This window comes from Eretmochelys imbricata, chromosome 11 (genome assembly GCF_965152235.1).
Source record: "Eretmochelys imbricata isolate rEreImb1 chromosome 11, rEreImb1.hap1, whole genome shotgun sequence".
NCBI lineage: Eukaryota > Metazoa > Chordata > Testudines > Cheloniidae > Eretmochelys > Eretmochelys imbricata.
In genome coordinates this window covers 11,829,484-11,852,185 of record NC_135582.1, presented here as the reverse complement: position 1 = coordinate 11,852,185, position 22,702 = coordinate 11,829,484, and the positions used below count along the sequence as shown (strand labels likewise).

At 41.8% G+C, this 22,702-nt stretch overlaps 1 protein-coding gene across 2 annotated transcripts; it reads left to right on the top strand.

Moving 5' to 3' along the window:
- The first annotated feature begins 776 nt into the window (after positions 1 to 776).
- Positions 777 to 18,513, top strand: CCDC14 (coiled-coil domain containing 14). 2 transcript variants are annotated; one of them, XM_077829990.1, is made up of 13 exons: positions 777 to 941; positions 5,596 to 5,651; positions 6,170 to 6,245; positions 6,545 to 6,617; positions 6,709 to 6,849; positions 7,180 to 7,425; positions 7,543 to 7,637; positions 9,047 to 9,626; positions 10,614 to 10,755; positions 13,949 to 14,028; positions 15,253 to 15,471; positions 15,558 to 15,690; positions 17,390 to 18,513. In XM_077829990.1, exons 1-13 carry the CDS (start codon positions 777 to 779, stop codon positions 18,372 to 18,374), a joined length of 2,991 nt encoding a protein of 996 aa, XP_077686116.1. In that variant the 3' UTR covers positions 18,375 to 18,513. The 2 variants fall into 2 exon arrangements, with proteins under 2 accessions (XP_077686116.1, XP_077686117.1); XM_077829991.1 differs by having other exon boundaries at positions 817 to 941; positions 9,143 to 9,626.
- Positions 18,514 to 22,702: the final 4,189 nt, after the last annotated feature.

Here is a 22,702-nt window from a genome sequence, read left to right as displayed (position 1 = left end):
CTATTACCAGCAGGAGAGTGGGATGTAGGGAGAGAAAACCTTTTGAAGTGATAATCAAGGTGGGCCATTTCCAGCACATTTCCAGGAGTTAACAAGAACTTCTGAGGACCCGTGGGGGGGGGGGGGGGGAGGAGACGAATAAACAAGGGGTAATAGTTTTACTTTGTGCAATGATTCAACCACTCCCAGTCTCTATTCAAGCCTAAGTTAATTGTATCCAATCTGCAAATTAATTCCAATTCAGCAGTCTCTCCTTGGATTCTGTTTTCGAAGTTTTTTTGTTGTCCTTCTTGTGAAAGCAACAGCCTGTCGCTTTTGCTGCAATTTACCAGGCGGGAAAGCTGCGCAGGGGCGGGACATTCCAGGAGGTCGAGTGGGGCGCTGCGGGGTAATCTCCGAAAGGGGCGCCAGGAGCTGGGGGCGGGGGGCTGAGGGGCCCAGTGTCCTGAGGGGACCCGGAGCGGTTTAGCATTATGTGGTGAGGCAGCTCTGACTCAGAGGCCGTGTGGACCGGGCTCTGAGGACCAGACCGAGTCCCTGCCCTGCACAACAGGCAGCGAAGGATCTGGTGACGATCCCGCCGACTGAGTGAAAGAGCGAGCTGCTCTCTGACTTGGCCGGTTAGCCCGGCTTCTCTCTTACTATTGGTTCGCTGGGCCGTGGCCTCCACCAATCCTGGCCCTGGTTTCCTGACTCCGCCCTATTCCGCAGCCCGCTCCGGCTACCGCCGGCGCCGGGCACGGAGGGAAGGAGCCGGAAGAGGCGGGGCTGAGAGGATGACGGCTGCTCCCCTGCCGCGGCAGCCGTTGGGCCTGTCAGGCAAGTCGAGCTCAGATTGGCCGCACGGTTCTGCTCTGGGGGATGGCTCGGTAGCTCCGCCCCCAGGCTGGGGACGGATGGACGGAGCGATGGCGAGGCCGGGCACCCTCCGGCATCACAAGGTACCAGCCGTGGGGGTCGTTGGGGGGCCGAGCGCTGGGGGTTGGGGTGGGTCTCCCCTGGAGGTTGGGGGCTGGGCGCGGTGTATTCTCGCTCTGGGATCCTGAGGGGAAGGACTGTTATGGGGGGACTGGGCGCCTTCAGCGGCGGTTTAGGGGTCGCTTTCTCTGCGGGTTGAGGGCACTGGGCGTCTGAGGCAGGGAGAGGAGGGCGTCTCGTTTTCGGGGCTCCTGGGGGCTTGGAGGGGACTGGGTGGGCTTCCAGGTCAGGGTGTGGGGACTTTCCTCTGGGAGTTACTAGGGGTGGGGGGTTGGGAGGTGACTGGGCTCACGGGTCAGGGGAGCTCTCCTCTGGGGGTCATTATGGCTGTGGGGGTTTGGGAGGTGACTGGGCTCATGGGTTGAGGGGGCTCTCTGGGGGACACTCACGGAGGTGTCTGAGCTCATGGGGGCTCTTCGCTGGGGGTCACTCTGGGGGTTAGGAGGTAACTGGCCTCACAGGTCAGAGGGGGACTCTCCTTTGGGGGTCACTAGAGACTTGGGGGAGGAGTCGGGAGGTGACTGGGCTCTCCGGTTGAGGGCTGTCCTCTGGGGGACACTAGGGTTGTGTGGGGAGGGTTGGCAGCTGTCTGGCCCCACAGGTCATGGCAGGCGCTCTGGGGGACACTAGGGATGTGGCAGGGGATGAGTTGGGAGGTGACTGGGCTAACAGGTCAGGAAGGCTCTCCTCTGGGGGACACTCAGGGTGGGAGGGTTTGGGAGGAGACTGGGATCATAGGTTGGGGGAGCTCTCCCCTGGGGGAGTTGTCAGGTGACTGGGGACACTAGTGGGGGGATTGGCAGGTGCCATCTCACAGTTCAGGGGCTCTCTTCTGCAGGGGTTGCAGGTGACTGGACTCATAAGTCAGAGGAACTCTTTTCTAGGGGTTACTAAAGGCAGGTGTTACTGGGAGCCTAGATGAGGGATGCAGGACTCCCCGCTTGTGAATGCACGGGTGACTGAGCCTCTCCAGGAATAGCACTTAGGTGACTCTTTGGAGCTCCCCTGGTTGGTGGGGCTGGTGTCACTTCCCCCTACCCCTACCCTATTACCTGTTGTATTCAGTTCCTGCACAGGTGACTGCCAACAGCTGCTTTGCTTCACCTCTTGTTGGGGGTTGATTCCCAAAGTACATTTCCCTGCCTTGTGATCTGGGATATTGCAAAGTGTTACAACAGGACATCTGAAGTCTCCTTCCAACTTACTTAGGCTCTCAATCATTTAGATTCTCCCATTTTTGAGAGCCCAGGGTTGCTATCTGCCTATTTCAGAGTAGCAGCCATGTTAGTCTGTATTCACAAAAAGAAAAGGAGTACTAGGTGCCACTAGTACTCCCTTTTCTATCTGCCTATTTGTGTCAGTCTTAAGGGGACAAAACTGTGTGAACAACATTCCCGTGTTCACATCACTAATTTGCCCAGTGATATTGGATTTTTGTATCCTAACATGAAGACATGTTGTCATGACATCACATTGCTATATGAAACTTGAGACATATTTGCGAGGTGAGGCAGATCTATGAAGATCAAGGGTAGTGATGTGAATTTTGGGATGGGCTTCAGCCCTTGTGTGCGTAATCCATATTTGTTGTGGGCCTGATCCTGCAATCTTTATGCCAGTACCCTCATTGAGGTCAGTGAGATTATTTACATGAGTACCACACACGCACACACCATTAGGCCCTTGCTTGAACTTGTCTTCTGCTATTAAATATTTCAGCTGCAAATATTTGAGCCATGGCAGCAGCTTATTGGTAAAAACTAGTGCTGTGCATTCAGTTGGAAAGAAGTGAATACTTTCTCCTTTGCAATATATTATAAAGCTCTTCACAGTCATGTTATATCACACCTTAAGCCTGTTACTGGTCTGGGTCTGAACTCTTATGAAAAGTCTATGGGATTTTTAATAAATGCAAGTAGTCAGGCCCTCAATTTTACAATATCCACTAGCTCCAGTCTAAGGTATTGGTTCAGTACTGACTTGCAGAGAAATGTTTTGGGGAATTACCAGCACTACTTTCTGTACCACTCTGGGTTTTTCATTGATGTCTCCCATTCAGGAATGAACTTGGCCTGATTTAGCTAAACTTGTGAAATTTGACATATCAAAAGAAGATAAGGCTGTAGGCTATAGACAGTGACAGTGGTGCTAGAGGAAAGTGGAAGGGCTATACTGAAATAACTTCTGTCCACAAAACAAACTGATATGTGTCTACACGTAAACACTGACCCTGTAGTTTATATGTTGGTGGACTGCTGCATCTGCACAGAGTGTCATGAAGTCAGTGAAGCTCCATGCATTCGGGACTCTACCTGTGCATTGTAAATTGCAGGATTGAGGCTCAGGCCTGGTCTATGCTATGGGGTTAGGTCGAATTTAGCTACGTTAGGTCGATTTAAAAATGACTGTGTCCGCACAATCAACCCCGTTCCGTCAGCCACTAAAGGGCTCTTAAAATCAACTTCTGTACTCCTCCCCGACGAGGGGAGTAGCGCTAAAATCGACCTTGCTGGGTCAAATTTGGGGTAGTGCGGACACAAATCGACGGTATTGGCCTCCAGGAGCTATCCCACAGTGCTCCATTGTGACCGCTTGGGACAGCAGTTTGAACTCTGATGCACTAGCCAGGTACACAGGAAAAGCCCTGGGAACTTTTGAATTTCATTTCCTGTTTGGTCAGCATGGCAAACTCAGCAGCACAGGTGACCATGCAGTCCCCCCAGAATTGTAGAGCATAGAATGTTTCTGCGCTCCCCCTATCATCCCCATCCCTGAGATTATTGCAGATTAGAAGGCAAAAAAAACACACTCGCGATGATATGTTTTCCAAGCTCATGCAGTCCTCCCACATTGGTAGGACACAGCTTAATGCGTGGAGACATTCAGTGGCAGAGGCCAGGAAAGAATTAAGTGAGCGCGAAGAGCGGAGGCAGGACGCGATGCTGAGGCTAATGGGGGAGCAAACGGACAAGATGAAGCGTCTGTTGGAGCTCCAGGAAAGCCAACCAGAGCACAGACCCCCGCTGCATCCACTGTACAACTGCCTACCCTCCTCCCCATGTTCCATAGCCTCCTCACCCAGACGCCCAAGAACATGGAGGGAGAGGCTCCGGGCACCCAGCCACTCCACTCCAGAGGATGGCCCAAGCAACAGAAGGCTGTCATTCAAACAGTTTGATTTTTAGTGTGGCTACAATAAGCAATGTGGCCTTGTCCTTCCCTCTTCCCCCACCCCGCCCAGGCTACCGTGTCAGTTATCTCATTTTTTTTTAATTAATAAAGAAAGAATGCATGGTTTCAAAACAATAGTTACTTTATTTCGAAGGGGAGGGGGACTGGTTTACAGGGAATTAAAATCAACAAAGGGGGCGGGTTTGCATTGAGAAACACACACAACTGTCATACCGAAACCTGGCCAGTCATGAAACTGGTTTTCAAAGCCTCTCTGATGCGCAGCACACCTTGCTGTGCTCTTCTAATCGCCCTGGTGTCTGGCTGCTCAAAATCGAACACCAGGCGATTTGCCTCAACCTCCCACCTTGCCATAAATGTCTTCCCCCTTACTCTCACAAATATTATGGAGCACACAGCAAGCAGCAACAACAATGGGAATGTTGGTTGCGCTGAGGTCTGACCTAGTCAGCAAACAGCGCCAGTGAGCTTTTAAACGTCCAAAGGCACATGCTACCACCATTCTGCACTTGCTCAGCCTATAGTTAAACTGCTCCTTACTACTGTCCAGGCTTCATGAGCCATGGGAGCAAGGGGTAGGTTGGGGTAGGTGCGACTGCGTGGCCTGAATCTCCATGAGATGAAACTTAAAGAAGAGAATGACCTGGAGTCTCTGGCTCCCATTTGGTGCTCTAAGAGGAGAATAGCCATGTCTGTCCAGGCGCCCCGATTGACCTCCCTGAGGTCTGCCAGGAACACCCAGGAGATGTACGACAGCTATCAATCCTAGTGCATCATCTGCCGCGAAGACAAAGAGTTGTGCTTTATAGCAATGCAGTACCATGTCTGCCAGCAGCACCCAGGAGATGTACGGTGACGGTGAGCTAAGTGGGTCTTAGCCACCTACACGGGTAACCCAGGAAAAAAGGCACGAAACGATTTTCTGCCGTTGCTTTCACGGAGGGAGGGACAGAGGGATGGGGGCCTGACGACATGTACCCAAAACCACCTGCAACAATGTTTTTGCCCCATCTGGCATTGGGAGCTTAACCCAGAATTCCAGTGGGCAGTGGAGACTATGGGAACGCTGGGATAGCTACCCACAGTGCACTGCTCTGTAAGTTGATGCTAGCCACGATAGTGAAGATGCACTCCGCTGACTTAATGCACTTAGTGTGGACATACACAATCGACTGTATAAAATCGGTTTCTAAAAATCGACTTCTATAAAAGTGACCTGATTTTGTAGTGTAGACATACCCTCGGTGGTCTTTGCTGTGTTCCCCCTCATTCCTTAAAAAATATAAATTAGCCTTTTTAGACTTTATTTATTGTCTCAGATTTAGCAATCCGATGGTATTTGGTATACTTCTATTATATTGCAAAAATAATTAATTGAAATTAAAATAATATTTATTGGTGTATATTTGTGTAATAATTCAACAGGTACTGTCTTCTGGAAGGCTAACAGGAGCAGCTAAGTTAGCAAGTGGAAAAAAACAGTAAGAATTTAATCATTAATACTGTCTAGTGGTGTACCTGTAAGCATTCAAAACAGCCATACAAATCAAAAGCCAGCAACTCTTTGCGTTTATTAAATGTCAGCAACTCTTTGCATTTATTAAATATTAAGTCCCAACTGAAAGATGCTGCAAGTGGCAGATCCTGCTGTCCTTGGACAGGCAAAACGTCCATTGAAGTTAGTGGGAGTTTGGACTGTACAATGACTAGAGGGAAGATTAACCCCTTTAGCAAACAACATGCCTTAGACTTCCATTTTGCATTTATGAAATATTAATTAAATTTCCCCCCTAGATTACTGAATGAATATGGGGACTAGTTATATGTAAGCTTTCTGAGTAAGGGCCAGTCCTACCCTAACATATGCTGGTAATGTCTGCTGCAGTTACTTGCTTATCTCATTACAGCATTTGGCTCTATTGTAAAGTGCAGCACATTGTGTATGTAGTTTTTTGTTATATATTTATAAGAGGAAGTAAACAGGGAATGTCTTTTTCAGGATTGGCTTAAGAAAAGCATGCAATTCTGATGTGGGCTCTGGCTACTCTCTCTATTCCAGCGACTCTGAGGATCAGGTAATTTGAGATGAATTGGCTCCCTTATACATGCAAATTAGAAATTAACTAAGATTACTGTAACATTAAATTCATTTGATAGAAACACAATACAATCTCTCAAATATAAATATAACAAATCAGTAAAAAAATTTCATTGATGGCATGTAAATAAATATGTGACTCAAACCCAGTCCAGAAATAACTGTGACTCAAACACTTTCCAAATAGGAACTTCTTGACTTTATTTCATTGCCCTTACTGGTTTTGTGTTACAATAAATCAGTGCCTGTATTCTGACTGCAACATTCTTTCTGCAGGTTGTAACTATACATAATGGGCTTGATCGCTGTGCAGCTTTACTGCAGGATATTTTGCAAAATGAGGCCACAGGTTGTACCTTATTGAAATTTTGAATTAAATTTTAGTTCCTGTAGGTCTCTTATTTATTTTGTTGAATGACTTTTGTTTCAAATAACATTAGGAATGGAGACGGTAAATCGAAAACCAGGGAAAGTAACTTCTGTTAAGACTACTATCAGGCCTATACTAGCCAAAGGAAATAGTTCAAAAAAGAAAGGACTGAAGAGAAATATTCTTGCTGCCCATATTCATAAAGAAATTGGTAAGCACTTGTCCTTGGTTTGGCCTTTACTTAAACAATGTTTTCATCCATAACTGTTTTATTTCCTCAATAAATACAAATACGTGTTCATTGTTACCTCATCTGCAGAATTAATTAATGTGGTTATAATATTATGCAACTTATTTTGGTTTTAAACTCTGGTTTAATAAAATAAACTTACTATGGCTTGATTGTTTCTGTCAATTTTAATCAAATTAATCAATCCAAATGGGTTCATAGCATTTGATTCTTGATGTCAAGAATTTTCATGTAAACATTTGTGTTAGTTTTCCTTTAGCACTATACAAACTTCAACTTTATTTTCTATAGTGCCGGTGTCAAATAGGAAAGCAGCCTCTTGTAATACACCTGCTGTTGACAAAGAGGGAGAACTTTCCAGCTCAGTACAAAATCAGCCTATTCAACCAATTCATGTGCCTTTTAATCAACACTCTCCTGTGATGCATCAAAAACTGTGTGAGCATGTGCAAACCCAAATGTCTCTGATAACTGGCCAAGTTCCACCGAGCTGTAATGGAATTCCCACTGTACCTGCTTACCCTGTTTCAGATCCTGGTTAGTAAGAATGTTATCGTATAGTTAGACACTATTTTGGGGGTTGTTTTTAGGTTTTTTTGGCAAGAAAAAAAATCTTTAAATTTAACAATGTTAGTTTTTGTGTATTTGTTTCAGGATATCAAAGTGTTACAGCATTTAATTATCGTTTACCTACCTCCACACCAAGTCTGTCCCCGCAGCATTCAGCTAATCCTTTACTCATTCAGTCTGTAAGTACACGATTTAAACTATAAATAAACATTTAAGTTAGTGTTGTCATCTTTGTCTTATTCTGTGGCTTTCATTTCTACTGAAATCTATACACTTTCTTGGCCTTAATAGGAAATTTTCGCAAGGAAAAAGAAACTCAGTGCATTTTATGTCTCATAAAATCTGTGATGAAAGTATAGATATGGTGGTGCTTATAATATATTATGTGATGTAAAGGTGATACACAAATATATTGTTAGCAAGCATTGCTACTTATATTGTGCCTGCAGTAGACTCCAAAAATGAGGTAAGCGGCATGCCAGTGGGGGGACTGTTCACTTCTGTTTGTTATGCTTATGTGTTTTTTATGCTGAATTCTGTGAAGTATCCATTTCCCACCCCTTCCTGAGGAGGACTGATAGTTACTGATCAGTGTAACATCCCAATCTCACTGCACTGATGATTGTGTCATTAACCTAACCTTGAATATTTTAACCTATTAAAAACCACAGTGACTAGAAGTGCTAACGTGATCAGTGGAAAGTAGTGTAAAACCCATTGTTCTCAAATATGGTTTGTGTGTTAAAGCTTTGCATTTTAATATCCTTATCTATTTCAGGGTACAACATTAAAAAACAACAACAAAGCAAACCCCCTCCTGCAGTTTTGGGAAGTGTGAGAAGAGGGTTTACATTGCCCCTATAGTCAGATTGCGGGTGCCACCATTGTTCCACAGCTAGCATGATCTTCAGTCAGCACTCTATGGGATATCATCTCATTTGCTAGAAGTTTTGGACTGAGGGAAGTCTGTGCTTCACAGATCGAAAAAAAAACTATGTAAAATTAAGTTATTGTTAGAAATATGTTGACTGTCTTCTTATGTTGTTCGTAGCATTCAGCACATACATTTATAGTATATTAGTCAAAATGCCAAAATACAGAAAAATATTGACTTGTACACAATGTGTTTATTTTCCTCTGTGTCTGTGGGTACCAGCAATGAATACTAGTTATAAAGATAGGGAAAGTAAGGAAATATATCAGGAAGATTCTTACAAGCACACTGAAAATGAATTCCCACCCCAAGAAAACAGAATCCTTTTGTCCCTCCCCAATATAAAAAGATGAAAACATCAATTTAGCTCTATTGCTGAATTACAGATAACATTTAAGATCAGACCAACCAGTCTTATTGGTAATCCTAACTATATTTGCCTTTTAACTACTCCTGAACACAGTGAAAGGTCATACACTGCAGACTGAATGAATTTGAGTACTATTTTAACTGTTTTTTAAATGACAAACAGTGAGCAACACCACATTAAATAAGATTGGCTTCCAAATGTTGAAAGAAACCTCACTACTACATTTAGGTGCCATGAAAATACAAATAATAATAATTTGTTTAATATGTATATTCTCTGTTTAGGGTGTTCCTGCTCACAGTTACAACCAGTGTGCACCACAAGCAGGAGGAACTGTGTTTTTCCCTGGAGTTTCTGTTCCTGCTTCTATTTCTTCACAGGCACGGTCTGTCACCACTGGTCCTCAGATGACACCCTGTGCACCAGTAGCTGTGCCAAATAATTCCACAGCATCTACATTTCTTCCAGCATTTTATGGCAGCGAGGTGATTTCAAACCAAGGAAATCATGAGCAACGGGTAAAGGAGGCAGACTTGATAAGATGTATACAAGCTCACCTGGCTCTCTTAGAACCACATGAAGCAGAGAGTGACAGAGTTGGTCAGAAGTACCAGAAGTTTGATCCAGCACAGTCCAAGGTCTCAGATACCAAAGAAGAGGAAACCGCTGAGGAACATAGTGAGGGTACTACCAGTGAAGAAGAGGACTTGAATGCAGTTGACATAGCACCAGTGAGGGAGACAAGCTGTCAGACAAGTTTTGACAAAGTTTTAAAGCCTAAAAAAGCAAGCCCAGAAAAAACAGCCCAAAAAGTTAAAACAGTAAAATATCTTTTGGGAGAGCTCAAGGCACTGGCAGACCAAGGTAAAAATGTTTTTATCAGCACAGTAGAATATATATCACACAGGTGCTATGCTACATGAATGGATATTCGTAGAAATCCATAATATACCATTGTGTGATGAATTATTGTAATTCAGATGTTACAAAATTACAATGTGCAATAGTTTTCTTTTTAATAGAGCTGTATGTTTTGATCTGAAGGAAGATAAAGTGAGTGTTTCAATGTGTGTCTGAGATCTTAAAATTGTTATAGCAATTAGTAAAAGTAGTGTTTTCATTCTGCGTATAGTCTGTGGGAAAGCTCTGCTCTTACACTTCCCAGAAGAGGTGATCGGGGAGTGGTGTGGAAAGGTTCTAAAAGATTTCCCTTCAGAGATCAGTTGGAAAGATGGTGGCTGTGATTTAACGGGGATCTAGACCAATGGCTCTCAATCTTTCCATATTACTATACCCCTTTTAGGAGTCTGATTTGTCTTGCATATCCCCAAATTACACCTCACTTAAAAACTACTTGCTTACTAAATCGGACCTAAAAATACAAAAAAGTGTCACTGCACTATTATGGAAAAATTTCTTACTTTCTCATTTTTACCATATAATAAATAAATCAATTGGGATATAAATACGGTACTTACATTTCAGTGTATAGTATAAAGAGCAATATAAACAAGTCATTGTCTATATGAAATTTTAGTTTGTACTGACTTCACTAGTGCTTTTTATGTAGCCTGTTGTAAAACTAGGCAAATATTTAGATGAGTTGATGTACCCCCTGAAAGACCTCTGTGTACCCCCAAGGGTACATGTACACCTGGTTGAGAACCACTGATCTAGACCATATTTCACAGCCAAATAGTAATTTAAGAAGTGCAAATAAAGAGGGGTAATTTAAACATTAAAAGCTCTACACATCTTAAAAGGTAATAGAATTTATGTTCAGCCATCTCATAAATTGCTTAATTGTGTATATATATGCAGCTGTTTTGTGTTTAATTTTTTTTCTTATAGATGATTCTGAAATATTGAGGCTAATACATGAGGTAGAAGACTGTGTTTCATTACTGCCAGCAGTAGTTGGAAGTACCAATGTACAAGCTGAAATAGCACTTGCTATACAACCTCTTAGAAGTGAAAATGCCCAATTGCGTAGGTCAGTAAACATTCAACAAGTGAGCAACCTATTTCAAAAATACGTATGGTGTTAGCTAACTTCATTGTTATAAATTGCATGTTGTAGTATAGTTACAATGTATTATTCTTAGATCACATTCTTGTTTTCTGTTGTCTATATTGTATTCACATGCAGGGGTTTTGTTTATACTATGCTTTGTATGGTATATTGCTTCTGAAAAAAATCTTTAAGGTATTCATATTTAGTGCATAGATATTTGAACAAGCTTCTTGCTACCGATGAATAGGAATGTTTTACTTCTTCCATCAGTTTTCCTAACTGAATGATGGTCTCTTGTTGAAATGCAGCACTGAGTCAGGTGGTCTATCTCTTCCATGGACTTGCTCTGTGACTTTAGGTAAATCACTTAACCTAACTGTATTGAGTGCATTAGTCTGCCCCAGAGAGGTATAAATTCTAATTCGCACAGGATGGCATGCACTAACTGGCTCCTGTGGAACCTGGTGGCATGCACTAGAAGTTCCCTAGTGTGTGTTAATGTAGGACTGTTTGAAACAGCAGTTTCACCTATTTGTAAAATAAAATATTAGCCTAGAGAAGAACTGTAAAGTTGAATCCACTGTTTATAAAGTGCTTTGCAATTTTCAGCTGAGAAGTGCAATACAATTGCAAAATTGAATGAAAAGTTGACATTTCAAATTAGAACTCAAATAAAGCATTTTGACTGCAGGCAACAGATTTCACAATGTTTAATATAGATAGGACAGATGTTCTCGGTGTTACCTTTGAAATTATTGTGCTTAGAGCTCCAGTAGAAGGGATGGAATTTTGAAACCGGAAATATCAATTGTGTGAGAAGTCCTTTGGAAAAGGTGAGCGTGCATCTGTCTAGGAGCAGCAGACTACAAATAGGTTTGGCAGCATTCAGTTTTAATTGATGTGTCAGTAAACATTGATTTCAGCTGACATGCTGAAACTGACACACACAAAAATTGATCAGTAACAGTGTAGGAGGTTCCCCCACCACTCCCCCTCCCCCCCAAACTCCATTTTGCACCTGCAGAGATTGGGTGTCACCGGCCCTGTAACAGGTCAGAGAGCTCTCTGCAGCCCTGCTATCACGGCCAGATTCCCTCATTCCATGACAGCAGAGCTGCACAGCGATCCCTGTGCTGCTGCAGAGCAGGTGACATCCAATTCCTGCAGGTACAAAGAAGGCTGTGGTCCTGGTTGAGCAGAGACCTCCAGCCAGGACTGCAAGGAATAGGAGGAGGATGAGCACCTGGCTGCAGGAGAGACCACCTGCTGCTGAATGGCTCTTTCCCTGGGCAGGAACCATTCAGTGGTGGGGTGGCCTCCCCGGCATCCAGGGCTCATCTTCCTCCTTGTGGCCCTGGCCGGGGGGTCTCCGTTCTGCCCAGCTAGGACTACAAGCCTTCCCCACACTTATGCCTGCCAGGGATCAGGTGTCTGCAGCTCTACTGTCATCGACCCACTCACCAGCTGGCAGTGTCAGAGGTCTGACAGTGGGGTTGCAGAGGGTTCTCTTCACAGCTATGGGGCCACTGCTGCCCAATCCCTGCAGATATAAGGTGCAGGGAACGCTGCAGTCCTGACGAGGCAGAGTAGAGACCTCTGGCCAGGGCTGCGAGAAGCTGCAGGGAAGGCCTCCCTGCTGCTGAATGACTCCAGGCTGGGGATAGAGCCATTCAGCAGCAGTGTGGCCTCCCCCCTGTGACCAGGGCTTGTCTTACTTCTGGTAGTCTTGGTCAGGGATCTCTGCTGAACTAGGAGTGCAGTCTCCCATGCACCTTGCATCCAGTTGTTTTGGACTGCTCAGCTGTGCAGGGAGTCCTCTGCAGCCCTACTGTCAGTGCTGCCCCAACCCCACCCTTAATCCTCCTCAATTTCCAGTAAAAATACCCTAAAAATCCTTAAAAATAAAATTGATATTAACTATCAAGATTAGAAAAAAATAAAAACTGAGTTTTGCCAAGTCTACCTATAAAAGTTCTGCTACATGTTTTTGTCTATATGTGAAAGCATAGTGACTGTAATTTAGCCTCTCTCTGGAGAATCCAGGAGGAATATAACTTTTAAATATCCTCTTTGTTGAACAATTGCTGCTTGTTCTTAGACATTAGTGCAGGGGAGGGCAAACTATGGCCCGTGGGCTGGATCCGGCCCATCCAAGCTTTCAATCTGGCCTGCGGGTTTGCCAGCCCTGTGGCGTAGCGGGGCTAAGGCAGGCTCCCTGCCTGCCCTGGCCTTGCGCCGCGCCCAGAAGTGGCCGGCACCATGTCCCTGCGGCCCCTGGGGGAGGGAGGAGCGGTGTGCTACATGCACTGCCCTTGCCTGCAGGCACCGCCCCCCGCAGCTCCCATTGGCAGGGAATGGGGAACTGCAGCAAATGGGAGCTTCGGGGATGGTACCCGCAGGCGAGGGCAGTGTGCGCTGGAGCTGCCTGCCCCACCCCACCCCCAGGAGCTGCTGCTGGACATGCTGGCCACTTCCAGGAGTGGCGCAGGGCCAAGACAGGCAGGGAGCCTGCTTTAACCCTGCTGCATGCCACTGCCACCCCAGAGCCACATGAGGTAAGCAGCACCGGACTGGAGCCCGCACCCCAAACCCCTCCTGTAGTTTATCTTATTAACTGATCTCTAACCGTAACAGCATAACAAGGGTCTAGAGAATGCTTTCCCAAAGTATGCAGAAAAGCATGTTGAGAACTAGGAGGGAGTATTATTTTCTGTGTGTATTTTTCCATTTGAAACCTATTGCCATCTTTTCTCAGGACTAACCTTTTTCCTAGAAGTACCAGTGAGTTCTCTAACTTTTAAACTGCAGGTCCCAAGTAGTTAGCATGCATATGTCTTTAGACAGTCTGTTCTCAAATGCAGAAATAATCTCTTTTCAGGATACATGCTTAATGTAAAAGTAGACACCCCTTTCCTCTGAGCTAAAATGGAGCAAAGGTACCATGATTTTTGAAAAGAGCTCATTCAGCTAAAGAAAGGTGGAAATGCAAACTTTGACAAAATAGATTATTAAAACTTTTTTTTTAAACTTCCAAAATTAAAAACATTTTTGTTACGGTTCTATTCTAATTAAATTAGCAAACTTTCATATACAAACCAATTTCGATATTCAACCTTTTGAACTTGCTCTGTATTTGGACTTTCTCCATTTATGCTTTATCATTCACATTTAGGAGATTAAGAATATTGAACCAGCAACTCCGGGAGCGAGAGAGAGCTGAAAAGGAATCCAGCCTGGATTGCAACTTTGAATGCAAGTGTATATTGCAAGTGATGGTGTGGGAAATGGGGGTAAAGATTTTAGCTCCACTGAACTCAGTAGAGCACCACGCAGACAGTGGGATCCTCCTGAGCAGCTCCAGTATAGGATTTGGAACTGTATCTTTACTATAATAAGGATGAGACACCAGACAACTGATGGGTATAAAGCAAACCTCCTTGTATCTTGCAAAGGTTCCTACTTTTATCTGCAAACAAAGGTCACATTATAACAGAGTTTTTGAACTACATAACTCAGTGCATAAGGCATCTGATATTAGAGTCTGACTTTAAAGTAGAAGGGCAGTTTTCCTCTATCTTCCTTTGAGAGAACTGGGCAAAAAACCCACAGCACATCATTACATGACAATTACAGCTTATCTGCTGTGAATTAATGTGACAGTGGGTAATGTTACCATGACACCCATCTAAAAATATTTTACTAAGCCGTGGGGAAAGAAGGGAAGGCAATACCGCTTTGCAAAATTATACGTGCACGTTCAGTACTGTACTCAAAGTACAAGTACAGAATTAAATAACTAATTTAATTGCATGTTTTAAATATAGAAAACTGCACTCCACATTCTATCACTGTGATAATGGGGACTATTATCCGCACAGGCTTGAAGTTTTAGGCCCTAGTCTTGTAGTGAGCTGTGTACAAGTGTATTGAAGTCTCTCCGGCTCTGAATGGATGTACTCATGCTCATGTCACTGCAGGATCAGGGCCTTAGATATCACTGAGCAATACCAAGTCTTGTGGTCACGTTTTAAAGAGAAAATTAATCCTTAAATATTTTATTGTAGGTAGCTTGTCATAGGATATGAGACAACATTTTTTTATTTTGATGAAAATAGTGTTGCGTTATCTTGGTGGTAGGTGCAAATACATCAGTTACAATGTTCTTTATATCTTGTCATTCCAGTACAGGATAATAGGATTTAAAGATTTAGCACTAATAAAAATTTTTCCAAATACACCACTTAAAAACATGTAAAATATCTACTGGTAGCTGAAGAGAATTCCTTCTCTACAGTTTTGATTTATGCTTATATTCACACAGAACTTCTGACTGTAACATAATAGATATTGTAATCTGTTGTTCTTAATTTCTAAGAATTTGAATGATGATTTCAGCTTTAATAGTTACAAATTACATTTCTTTTGGGCATAGAAATGAAACATTTAAAAAAACTTGCTATGTTTCTCTTCCTATAGTAATTTCACTACAATCCCTGAATACGACACTCCAGAGTCAACTCAAGGAATCGTTAAAGGGCCTTGAATCACTGCACAATAAAAATGAAGAACTGCTTAAAATAATCGAAAACCAGAAAGAAGAAAATAAACAGTTTGCAAAAGTTATCCAGGAGAAAGATAAAGAACTGCTTGAAAACAAACAGCAGTATGACATTGAAGCTACAAAGCTGAAAATTGGTGCGTGTTTTGAACTGACTTGATTTTTTCACTTGGTGCTTTTACATTTAAAAAAAGACTAAATAAAATTGTACTTGGCATTTTAGAAGTGGATGAGGCACTGGCAAATGTGAAGAGCTTCCAGTTTAAGTTGGAAGCCTCGGAAAAAGAAAATCAGATCTTGGGCATAACATTACGTCAACGTGATGCAGAAGTAAACAGACTGCGTGAATTGACTCGGTAATATTGGTCACACAATTTTTCTTCTTGACATTTCTTCCTTATTTTGAATTATTGAAACAATGTTAAAATAATACTGCAGTCTCTCCCTACATTGTCTTTGTGTTAACTTTGTGTTAAGGTCTAGTCCTAAAGATCTTATAGCCTATCTATGAGTCTTGCAATTTATTTACTCTTTCTAGAGCCTAGAAACCCCAATCAGGGAGCAGGACTATACTGATGCTGTACAATCAGATAACAAAGACGCAGTACCTCCTCCAGACAGCTTACACTAAAGGGGTCAGAAAGTAAACAGGTAGACAAGATAAACATGTGGGGTGGGTTGTGTCAGATGATGGAACAATAAAACTAATAATTTTGCATAAAAGCAGAAGTTTTGGCTTCCCCTTTTCTAACTTATGCAATAGTTAGAAATAACTATCATGTCAGGTAGGTCAAATGCCACATGCTGTATTCATGGGAGAAGGCAATGACTTTGTTTGTCTCTCTAGTCGCGGCTACCCAGGTGATCCTTCCCTAGGACCTGCAGCGTTTGGGAACTAGTTCTGCAGCCTGTTTGAAGGGGAGGCAGTCTCCCTTTTCTTTGTGAAAAGACCTGGAATAAATCTTCCTGAGAAGAACCTTGCAGATACTCTCCCTTGTGGGCCCACAATTAGTTTTCCTGTGGGAAGAAACGATCTCTCTCTGTTAAAGACACACTTAAAATGAAATTTATGACTAGATTTCCTTTATTTTTGAGAGCTTTAGATCCTGAGTGAAGCTGCCTTAATCACATTTATTTGTGAAGTTATGGGGTTTTTTTTAATGAGTTCATGGTGGCAAGGTTTGGAGCTTCACAATCTTTTGTACACCTATATTGTGTGGTTCTGATAATAGATCTCTCTAGTTACTTGACTTGTTTTGGATTATTTATATTTTACTGATGTGCACTAGGAGTTTTACTATTCAGTTGGGTTATCCAAAATTCAAATTTTACCAGCCCCCATAATAGTGTACAGTATTTTCCTTACAGTGTATATACACCTTACATATTTTCCTGTAGCTATACTAACTGCTGACCACCAGATGGTGATAGCCATATGTACATGTAATGAGCTGAGTCTTCATTTGTCTTGGCATAGAAAGCAGAAAATGAGTAACTGTGATTGCCCTTGTCTATTTCTGTATTTAAATATTTACTTAAGCATTGTATACAATTTAAAGGAAGCATTTTTTCCAAATTGCTTTCAAAAGCAGACCTCCATATCTTAACACAGACTTTGAAAATCATAGAATCGTAGGACTTGAAGGGACCTTGAGGTCATTTAGTTCAATCCCCTGCACTTATGGCAGGACTAAGAATTATCTAGACCAAAATCAGTTATACTGTGTCCTCCAGTTACTTTATAAATGTTAAAGTTCTCTTGTCTTAAAGGCATTTAATCTTCTCTTCATAAGGGCACATAAGTGAGAAAGAACCTCATTGCTTGCTATTAATTTCAAAGGTACATTTAATTGAATTGAAGAATGACACTCAATAGAACTTGAGTAGTTTAAAATTTGTATTTTTTTTTTGTGCTGTCCTGTGGAATATGAATTAGGTTTTTAAAATGATCATTGCAATCTTAAATTGATAAGTATATCTAAATATTAAATTTTAAATATGGTTTATGAAAAGTCATGATACATAGTGGATGACCTAATGAATTGCTCTTAACAGAACCTTGCAGAGCAGCATGGCCAAGCTTCTCTCTGACCTCACTGTAGACCATGTTAGACACAGACCTGAAAAAGGTCTTACAAAATCTCTTCTGGAAGACTATGAGAAACAGCTGAAACCCAACCCATTCCCTGTGAGTACTTCCATAATGAGTTACCTCAAAAAATTAGAAAGTGATCAAATTTTGACAAATACAGAACTTCAATTTTCAAATAAAACTGGAGAATTGGAAATGCCAGGTCTAGCCTGTGAAAAGTTTGTTGCTGAAGGATCTTGTAAAAAAAGTACACTCTTAGCAGAGGAAATAACTGCTCAAAGAATTCTTCCTACTCTGTCAAAGCAAGATACAGAAACAATTAGTGATTCTGGGACTTTAACAAAGGAAGAACACAAACTGGATGAGACCATTTATATTCCATTGACTAGCAGTGTCTCTAAAAAACAGCCATTGATATCTGAAAGAAAAATGTGTGCACAACACCAGGTCAGCATGGCTTCCAAGAATTTGAACTATAACTGTGGGCTCTCTGATTCTCAGAAGCAGAATGGATTTGGGATGTTGGATGATAAAAAGATTTTTGATAAAGTCAATGGGGGCTACGACTTGAGAAAGACAGTAGAAAATACATCTGAAACCACAGGGAAGACAACTGAGCTGGAAGGAGACAAGCTCCTAGTAAGGCCAAAAGAAATAATTGGAACTGCTAAAGATTTTACAGACAAATCAGCTAAACCTCAGTCTGATAAATACCTTTACACTTGCATGCCACATCAAAAGGAGAATTTTCAGAAAAAAGGCACTGAAATGTCTGACTCTAGTTTCTGTACTTTTGACTGCATGTCAGGAAAATCTGAATGGAGCATGTCTTCCTTCTCAACATTTACTTCACGAGATGAAGAGGACTTTAAAAATGGGCTAGCAGCCTTGGATGCCAACATAGCTAGATTACAAAGGACTTTGCAGACTGGCATTATGAAACAGTGAATGAGGAAACTAAAGACTGTATTTTGTTCAGATAATTGTTAGGTGGTTTTTTTTAGTAATTTAATATGATGTATTGTTTTTGGAATGTCAATATTTGTATTGTCTTTTTGTATAAAATGGCTGGTTCCTAGCAGTTAAATTATGACTGGAATTTATTTTCTTAGTTAATGAATTAAGGTGCTATTTCCCTTGTGAAAACTACCATAATTAGTGCAAGGGAAGAGTTTATTTAAAATTCCTAAATGCAGACATTAAAATTAAGTTTTATACTGTAGGCAATAAAACCTTTTTCTATTAAATGGTGGATGAAATATTCATTTGGTTTCAATATACTTTTCAAAGTAGTAAGTAGTTTATATTCAGATAAAATCTAATATCTCATTAAGTCATTAAGATGACAGGAGTCAGAAAGTGACCTCCCTGGCTTTTGTGAGAAATAGTCACAACTTGAACTTTATTTTTAAAAATGAATAGTATATTCAGTGTTACATGCTAGTGACCAAATCCAGTCAAGTGGAAAGTTAGTAGGAAGAACATCCCATCTCAATATAAAGCATAACTTTGATCAGCACAGAATGTACTTTATGCCATTTTCTTCATACAGTAGATTTTTGTGGCTAAACATAGACCAAATGCTACTCTGCTGTAGCAGCATAAATGCTAGAATAACTCAGAGCAGAATTTGTTCCAGAATCTTCATTAGATAACTACAGATGCTTGCTGAATACCTGCCCCTGGGTTTTGCAGAAATCATCATATGACTACAATGATCATTTTAAAATTAATCCATGTCACTTAGAACAAGTTTTTAGACTAGCAGTAAACTTTCAGCCTTCATGATATCTGAAATATACTGTTCCTGTACTACTTAGTTTGCTTGGTCATATTTGTGGTTTACAGAAGTACAAGACATGTTTTGGGTATGTATGGAAACAAATGAGTTAATACAAGGATTTCTACCAAAAAACACAAAATCTACATGTTTTATATTAGTATAAACAGAGTTATCCCTTAACTATTGATATGATAAATTGCAGCTTAATTACTGTGGCTGACAAGCATGAAGTTGCTCATCGACTGTTGAAGATATTCTCTGATGTGGAATATTGGCTGATCAATAATAGTAGGCAAAACCTATCAGAGAGGCTGGGGTATTCTTTGATTGGATTACAGTATCAAGTTTCACCAGCAATTAACATCAACACTAACATAGCAAAAAGGAAAAACAATAACTGTGTAAGCTATGTGGGCAGTTCAGATGAGGGTACAATCAGTTCCTCACTTAAGATAAAGTAATTGATCAAGCATTAACATTTACAGCAGGATGGTAAAAGTTTGTAAGAATAAATACAAGTAATTGTGACTCATTCATTGCAACTGCATGGTTTCTACAGTAGTTTGTTGCTAAAAGCAGGGACGGAGGGTGGGAGAAAGTTGAGCTGAAAATTGATGTAATCCTGGTATCAAATAACGATGCCTCAGTCTACAGTTAGTGCAAATAGCCTACCCCAGAACTGTCTTAAAAAGGAGTACTAAAACAATATCCTTGTTCAGTAGTAATAAGCTACAATGGTGCAAATACTGCCTGCTTCCTTTTCCCTAACCATTAAGAAATAGACTCATCCATATCACAACCTGCTGAAAGTTGCAAATGATGTAACTGTATATTTTGCTGAAAGAATATTTTCCACTGGAGATCAGAAATCAAATGCAGATACGACTTGCTTAGTTCCACAAATAACTAAAGCAGTGACTTAATCAGCATGTTTATTACTGTTACTATAATATAAAATGTATTACTGGTTAATGTACAGTAAGGCTGTAATGAATGGTCAGGATCACTTTCTTTTTTGAGGACTGGAGAAAACCAAATGCAATAACTATTTTCTTACTACCTCCCTATAGCTCTGACTTCTCAAAAATAAGTCAGTGGTGCAGTAAGTTTGTTGGCTAAAAGCCTCTTAGTAGGCTACATCAACCACCATTGTTTGGTTGTATCAGTTTTAGTTTTCCCAGTGTCTCCTTAAATATTTCTAGTAGGACTTTCTGAAGACACTTTTAGTCATGATTATGGAGAGGGAGATCCTGAGGTGGCATGTGAGGTATATAAGACATATCAATTTTGAAGGTTAGAATAATGAATCATGTTGACTAACAGGTTTGACAGCAGCTTCACACATTGAGTGGAAGACAGCAGTCTGCATTCACCCCTGAAACTGTCATGGTGGTTGTCTCTCCACACTGTGGGAAGATAGTAGAAAAATCAAGCTTTTTCTGTCTGAACACATGTTGTTCGAGTAGCATAGCATAAGTGATTGGACACAGATTTGCTAGTCTCTTTACAGCAGTTTGGAGAGTGGCACTGACTAAGGTGTAAAGAAGGCAGTGAAGAACCGTGTAAATTCATAGGTGGTATAGAGTGTCTTTTACATCTGAACTTAAATCTAGGACTTCTGCCTCACTCAGAGATGGGGAATGGTGTGCTCTCTGACTACATAAAATGGAGGGATAATTCTAACCCTCATCTTTAGATTGTACATGGTGAAAAACAGATAATTTTGATAGGATTAGGGTGAGGGCTCGCTAATCTCTGACTGTCCCTTTGACATTACATAACTTGAAAATTAGGGCTGTCAATTAATCACAGTTAATTCACACAACTCAAAAGTAATTGTGCTTAATCAGTTCTAATTGCACTGTTAATAGAATACCAACTGAAATGTATTAAATTTTGCTACATTTTCAAAAATATTGATTTAAATTAACACAGAATAAAGTGTACAGTGCTCACTTTATATTATAATAAATATTTGCACTGTAAAAATGATAAATATTTTTCAATTAATTTCATACAAGTACCATAGTACAATCTCTTTATCGTAGAAGATTAGGGGTGGAAGAGACCTCACGAGGTCATTTAGTCCAAGCCTCTGCTCAAAGCAGGACCAATCGCAACTAAATCATTCCAGCCAGGCCTTAAAAACCTCTAAGGATAGAGATTCCACCACGTCCCTCGGTAACCCATTCCAGCGTTTCACCACCCTCCTTGTGAAATAGTTGTTCCTAATATCCAACCTTGCCCTCCGTCCCCCACTGCAACTTGAGACCACTGCTCCTTGTTCTATCATCTGCCACCACTGAGAACAGCCTAGCTCCACCCTCTTTGGAACTCCCCCTTCAGGTAGATGAACGCTGCTATCAAATCCTCCCTCACTCTTCTCTTCTGCAGACTAAACAAGCCCAGTTCCCTCAGCCTCTCCTCATAAGTCATATGTCCCAGCTCCCTAATCATTTTTGTTGCTCTCCGCTGGACTCTTTCCACTTTGTCTACATCCTCTGTGTAGTGAGGGGCCCAAAACTGGACACTGTACTCCAAGATGTAGCCTCACTGGTGCCGAATAGAGAATAATCACTTCCCTCTATCTGCTGGCAATGCTCCTATTAATGCAGCCCAATGTGCTGTTAACCTTCTTGGCAACAAGGGCACACTTACCTCATATCCAGCTTCTCGTCCACTGTAATTCCCAGGTCCTTTTCTGCAGAACAGCTGCTTAGCCAGTCGGTCCCCAGCTTGTAGCAGTGCATTCTTCCATCCTAAGTGCAGGATTCTGCACTTGTCCTTGTTAAACCTCATCAGATTTCTTTTGCCCAATCCTCCAATTTGTCTAGGTCACTCTGGACCCTATCCCTACCCTCCAGCATATCTACCTCTTCCCCCCAGCTTAGTGTTATCTGTGAACCTGCTGAGGGTGCAGTCCATCCCATCATACAGATCATTAATGAAGATCTGGAACAAAACCAGCCCCAGGACAGACCCCTGGAGCACTCCGCTTGATACTGGCTGCCAACTAGACATGGAGCCATTGATTACTACCCATTCAGCCTGACGATCTAGCCAGATTTCTATCTGCCTTATAGTCCATTCATCCAGTCCATACTTTAACTTGCTGGCAAGAATACTGTGGGAGACCGTATCCAAAGCTTTGCTAAAGTCAAGGTATATCAGGTCCACCTCTTTCCCCGTATCCATAGAGCCAGTTATCTCATCATAGAAGGCAATCAGGTTGGTCAGGCATGACTTGCCCTTGGTGAATCCATGTTGACTGTTCCTGATCACCTTTGTCTCCAAGTGCTTCAAAATGGATTCCTTAAGGACCATCCTACTCCATGATTTTTCCAGGGACTGAGGTGAGGCTGACCTGTCTGTAGTTCCCCGCATTCTCCTTCTTCCCTTTTTTAAAGATGGACACTATATTTGCCTTTTTCCAATCGTCCGGGACCTCCCCCGATCACCACCAGTTTTCAAAGATAATGGCTCTGCAATCATA

Coding starts and splice junctions, on each gene's coding strand:
- CCDC14 (XM_077829990.1), top strand. CDS start 777: ATGACGGCTGCTCCCCTGCCGCGGCAGCCGTTGGGCCTGTCAGGCAAG. Junction 6,850..7,179: donor CCATATTCATAAAGAAATTG/GTAAGCACTTGT, acceptor TATTTTCTATAG/TGCCGGTGTCAAATAGGAAA. Junction 7,638..9,046: donor ATCCTTTACTCATTCAGTCT/GTAAGTACACGA, acceptor TTCTCTGTTTAG/GGTGTTCCTGCTCACAGTTA.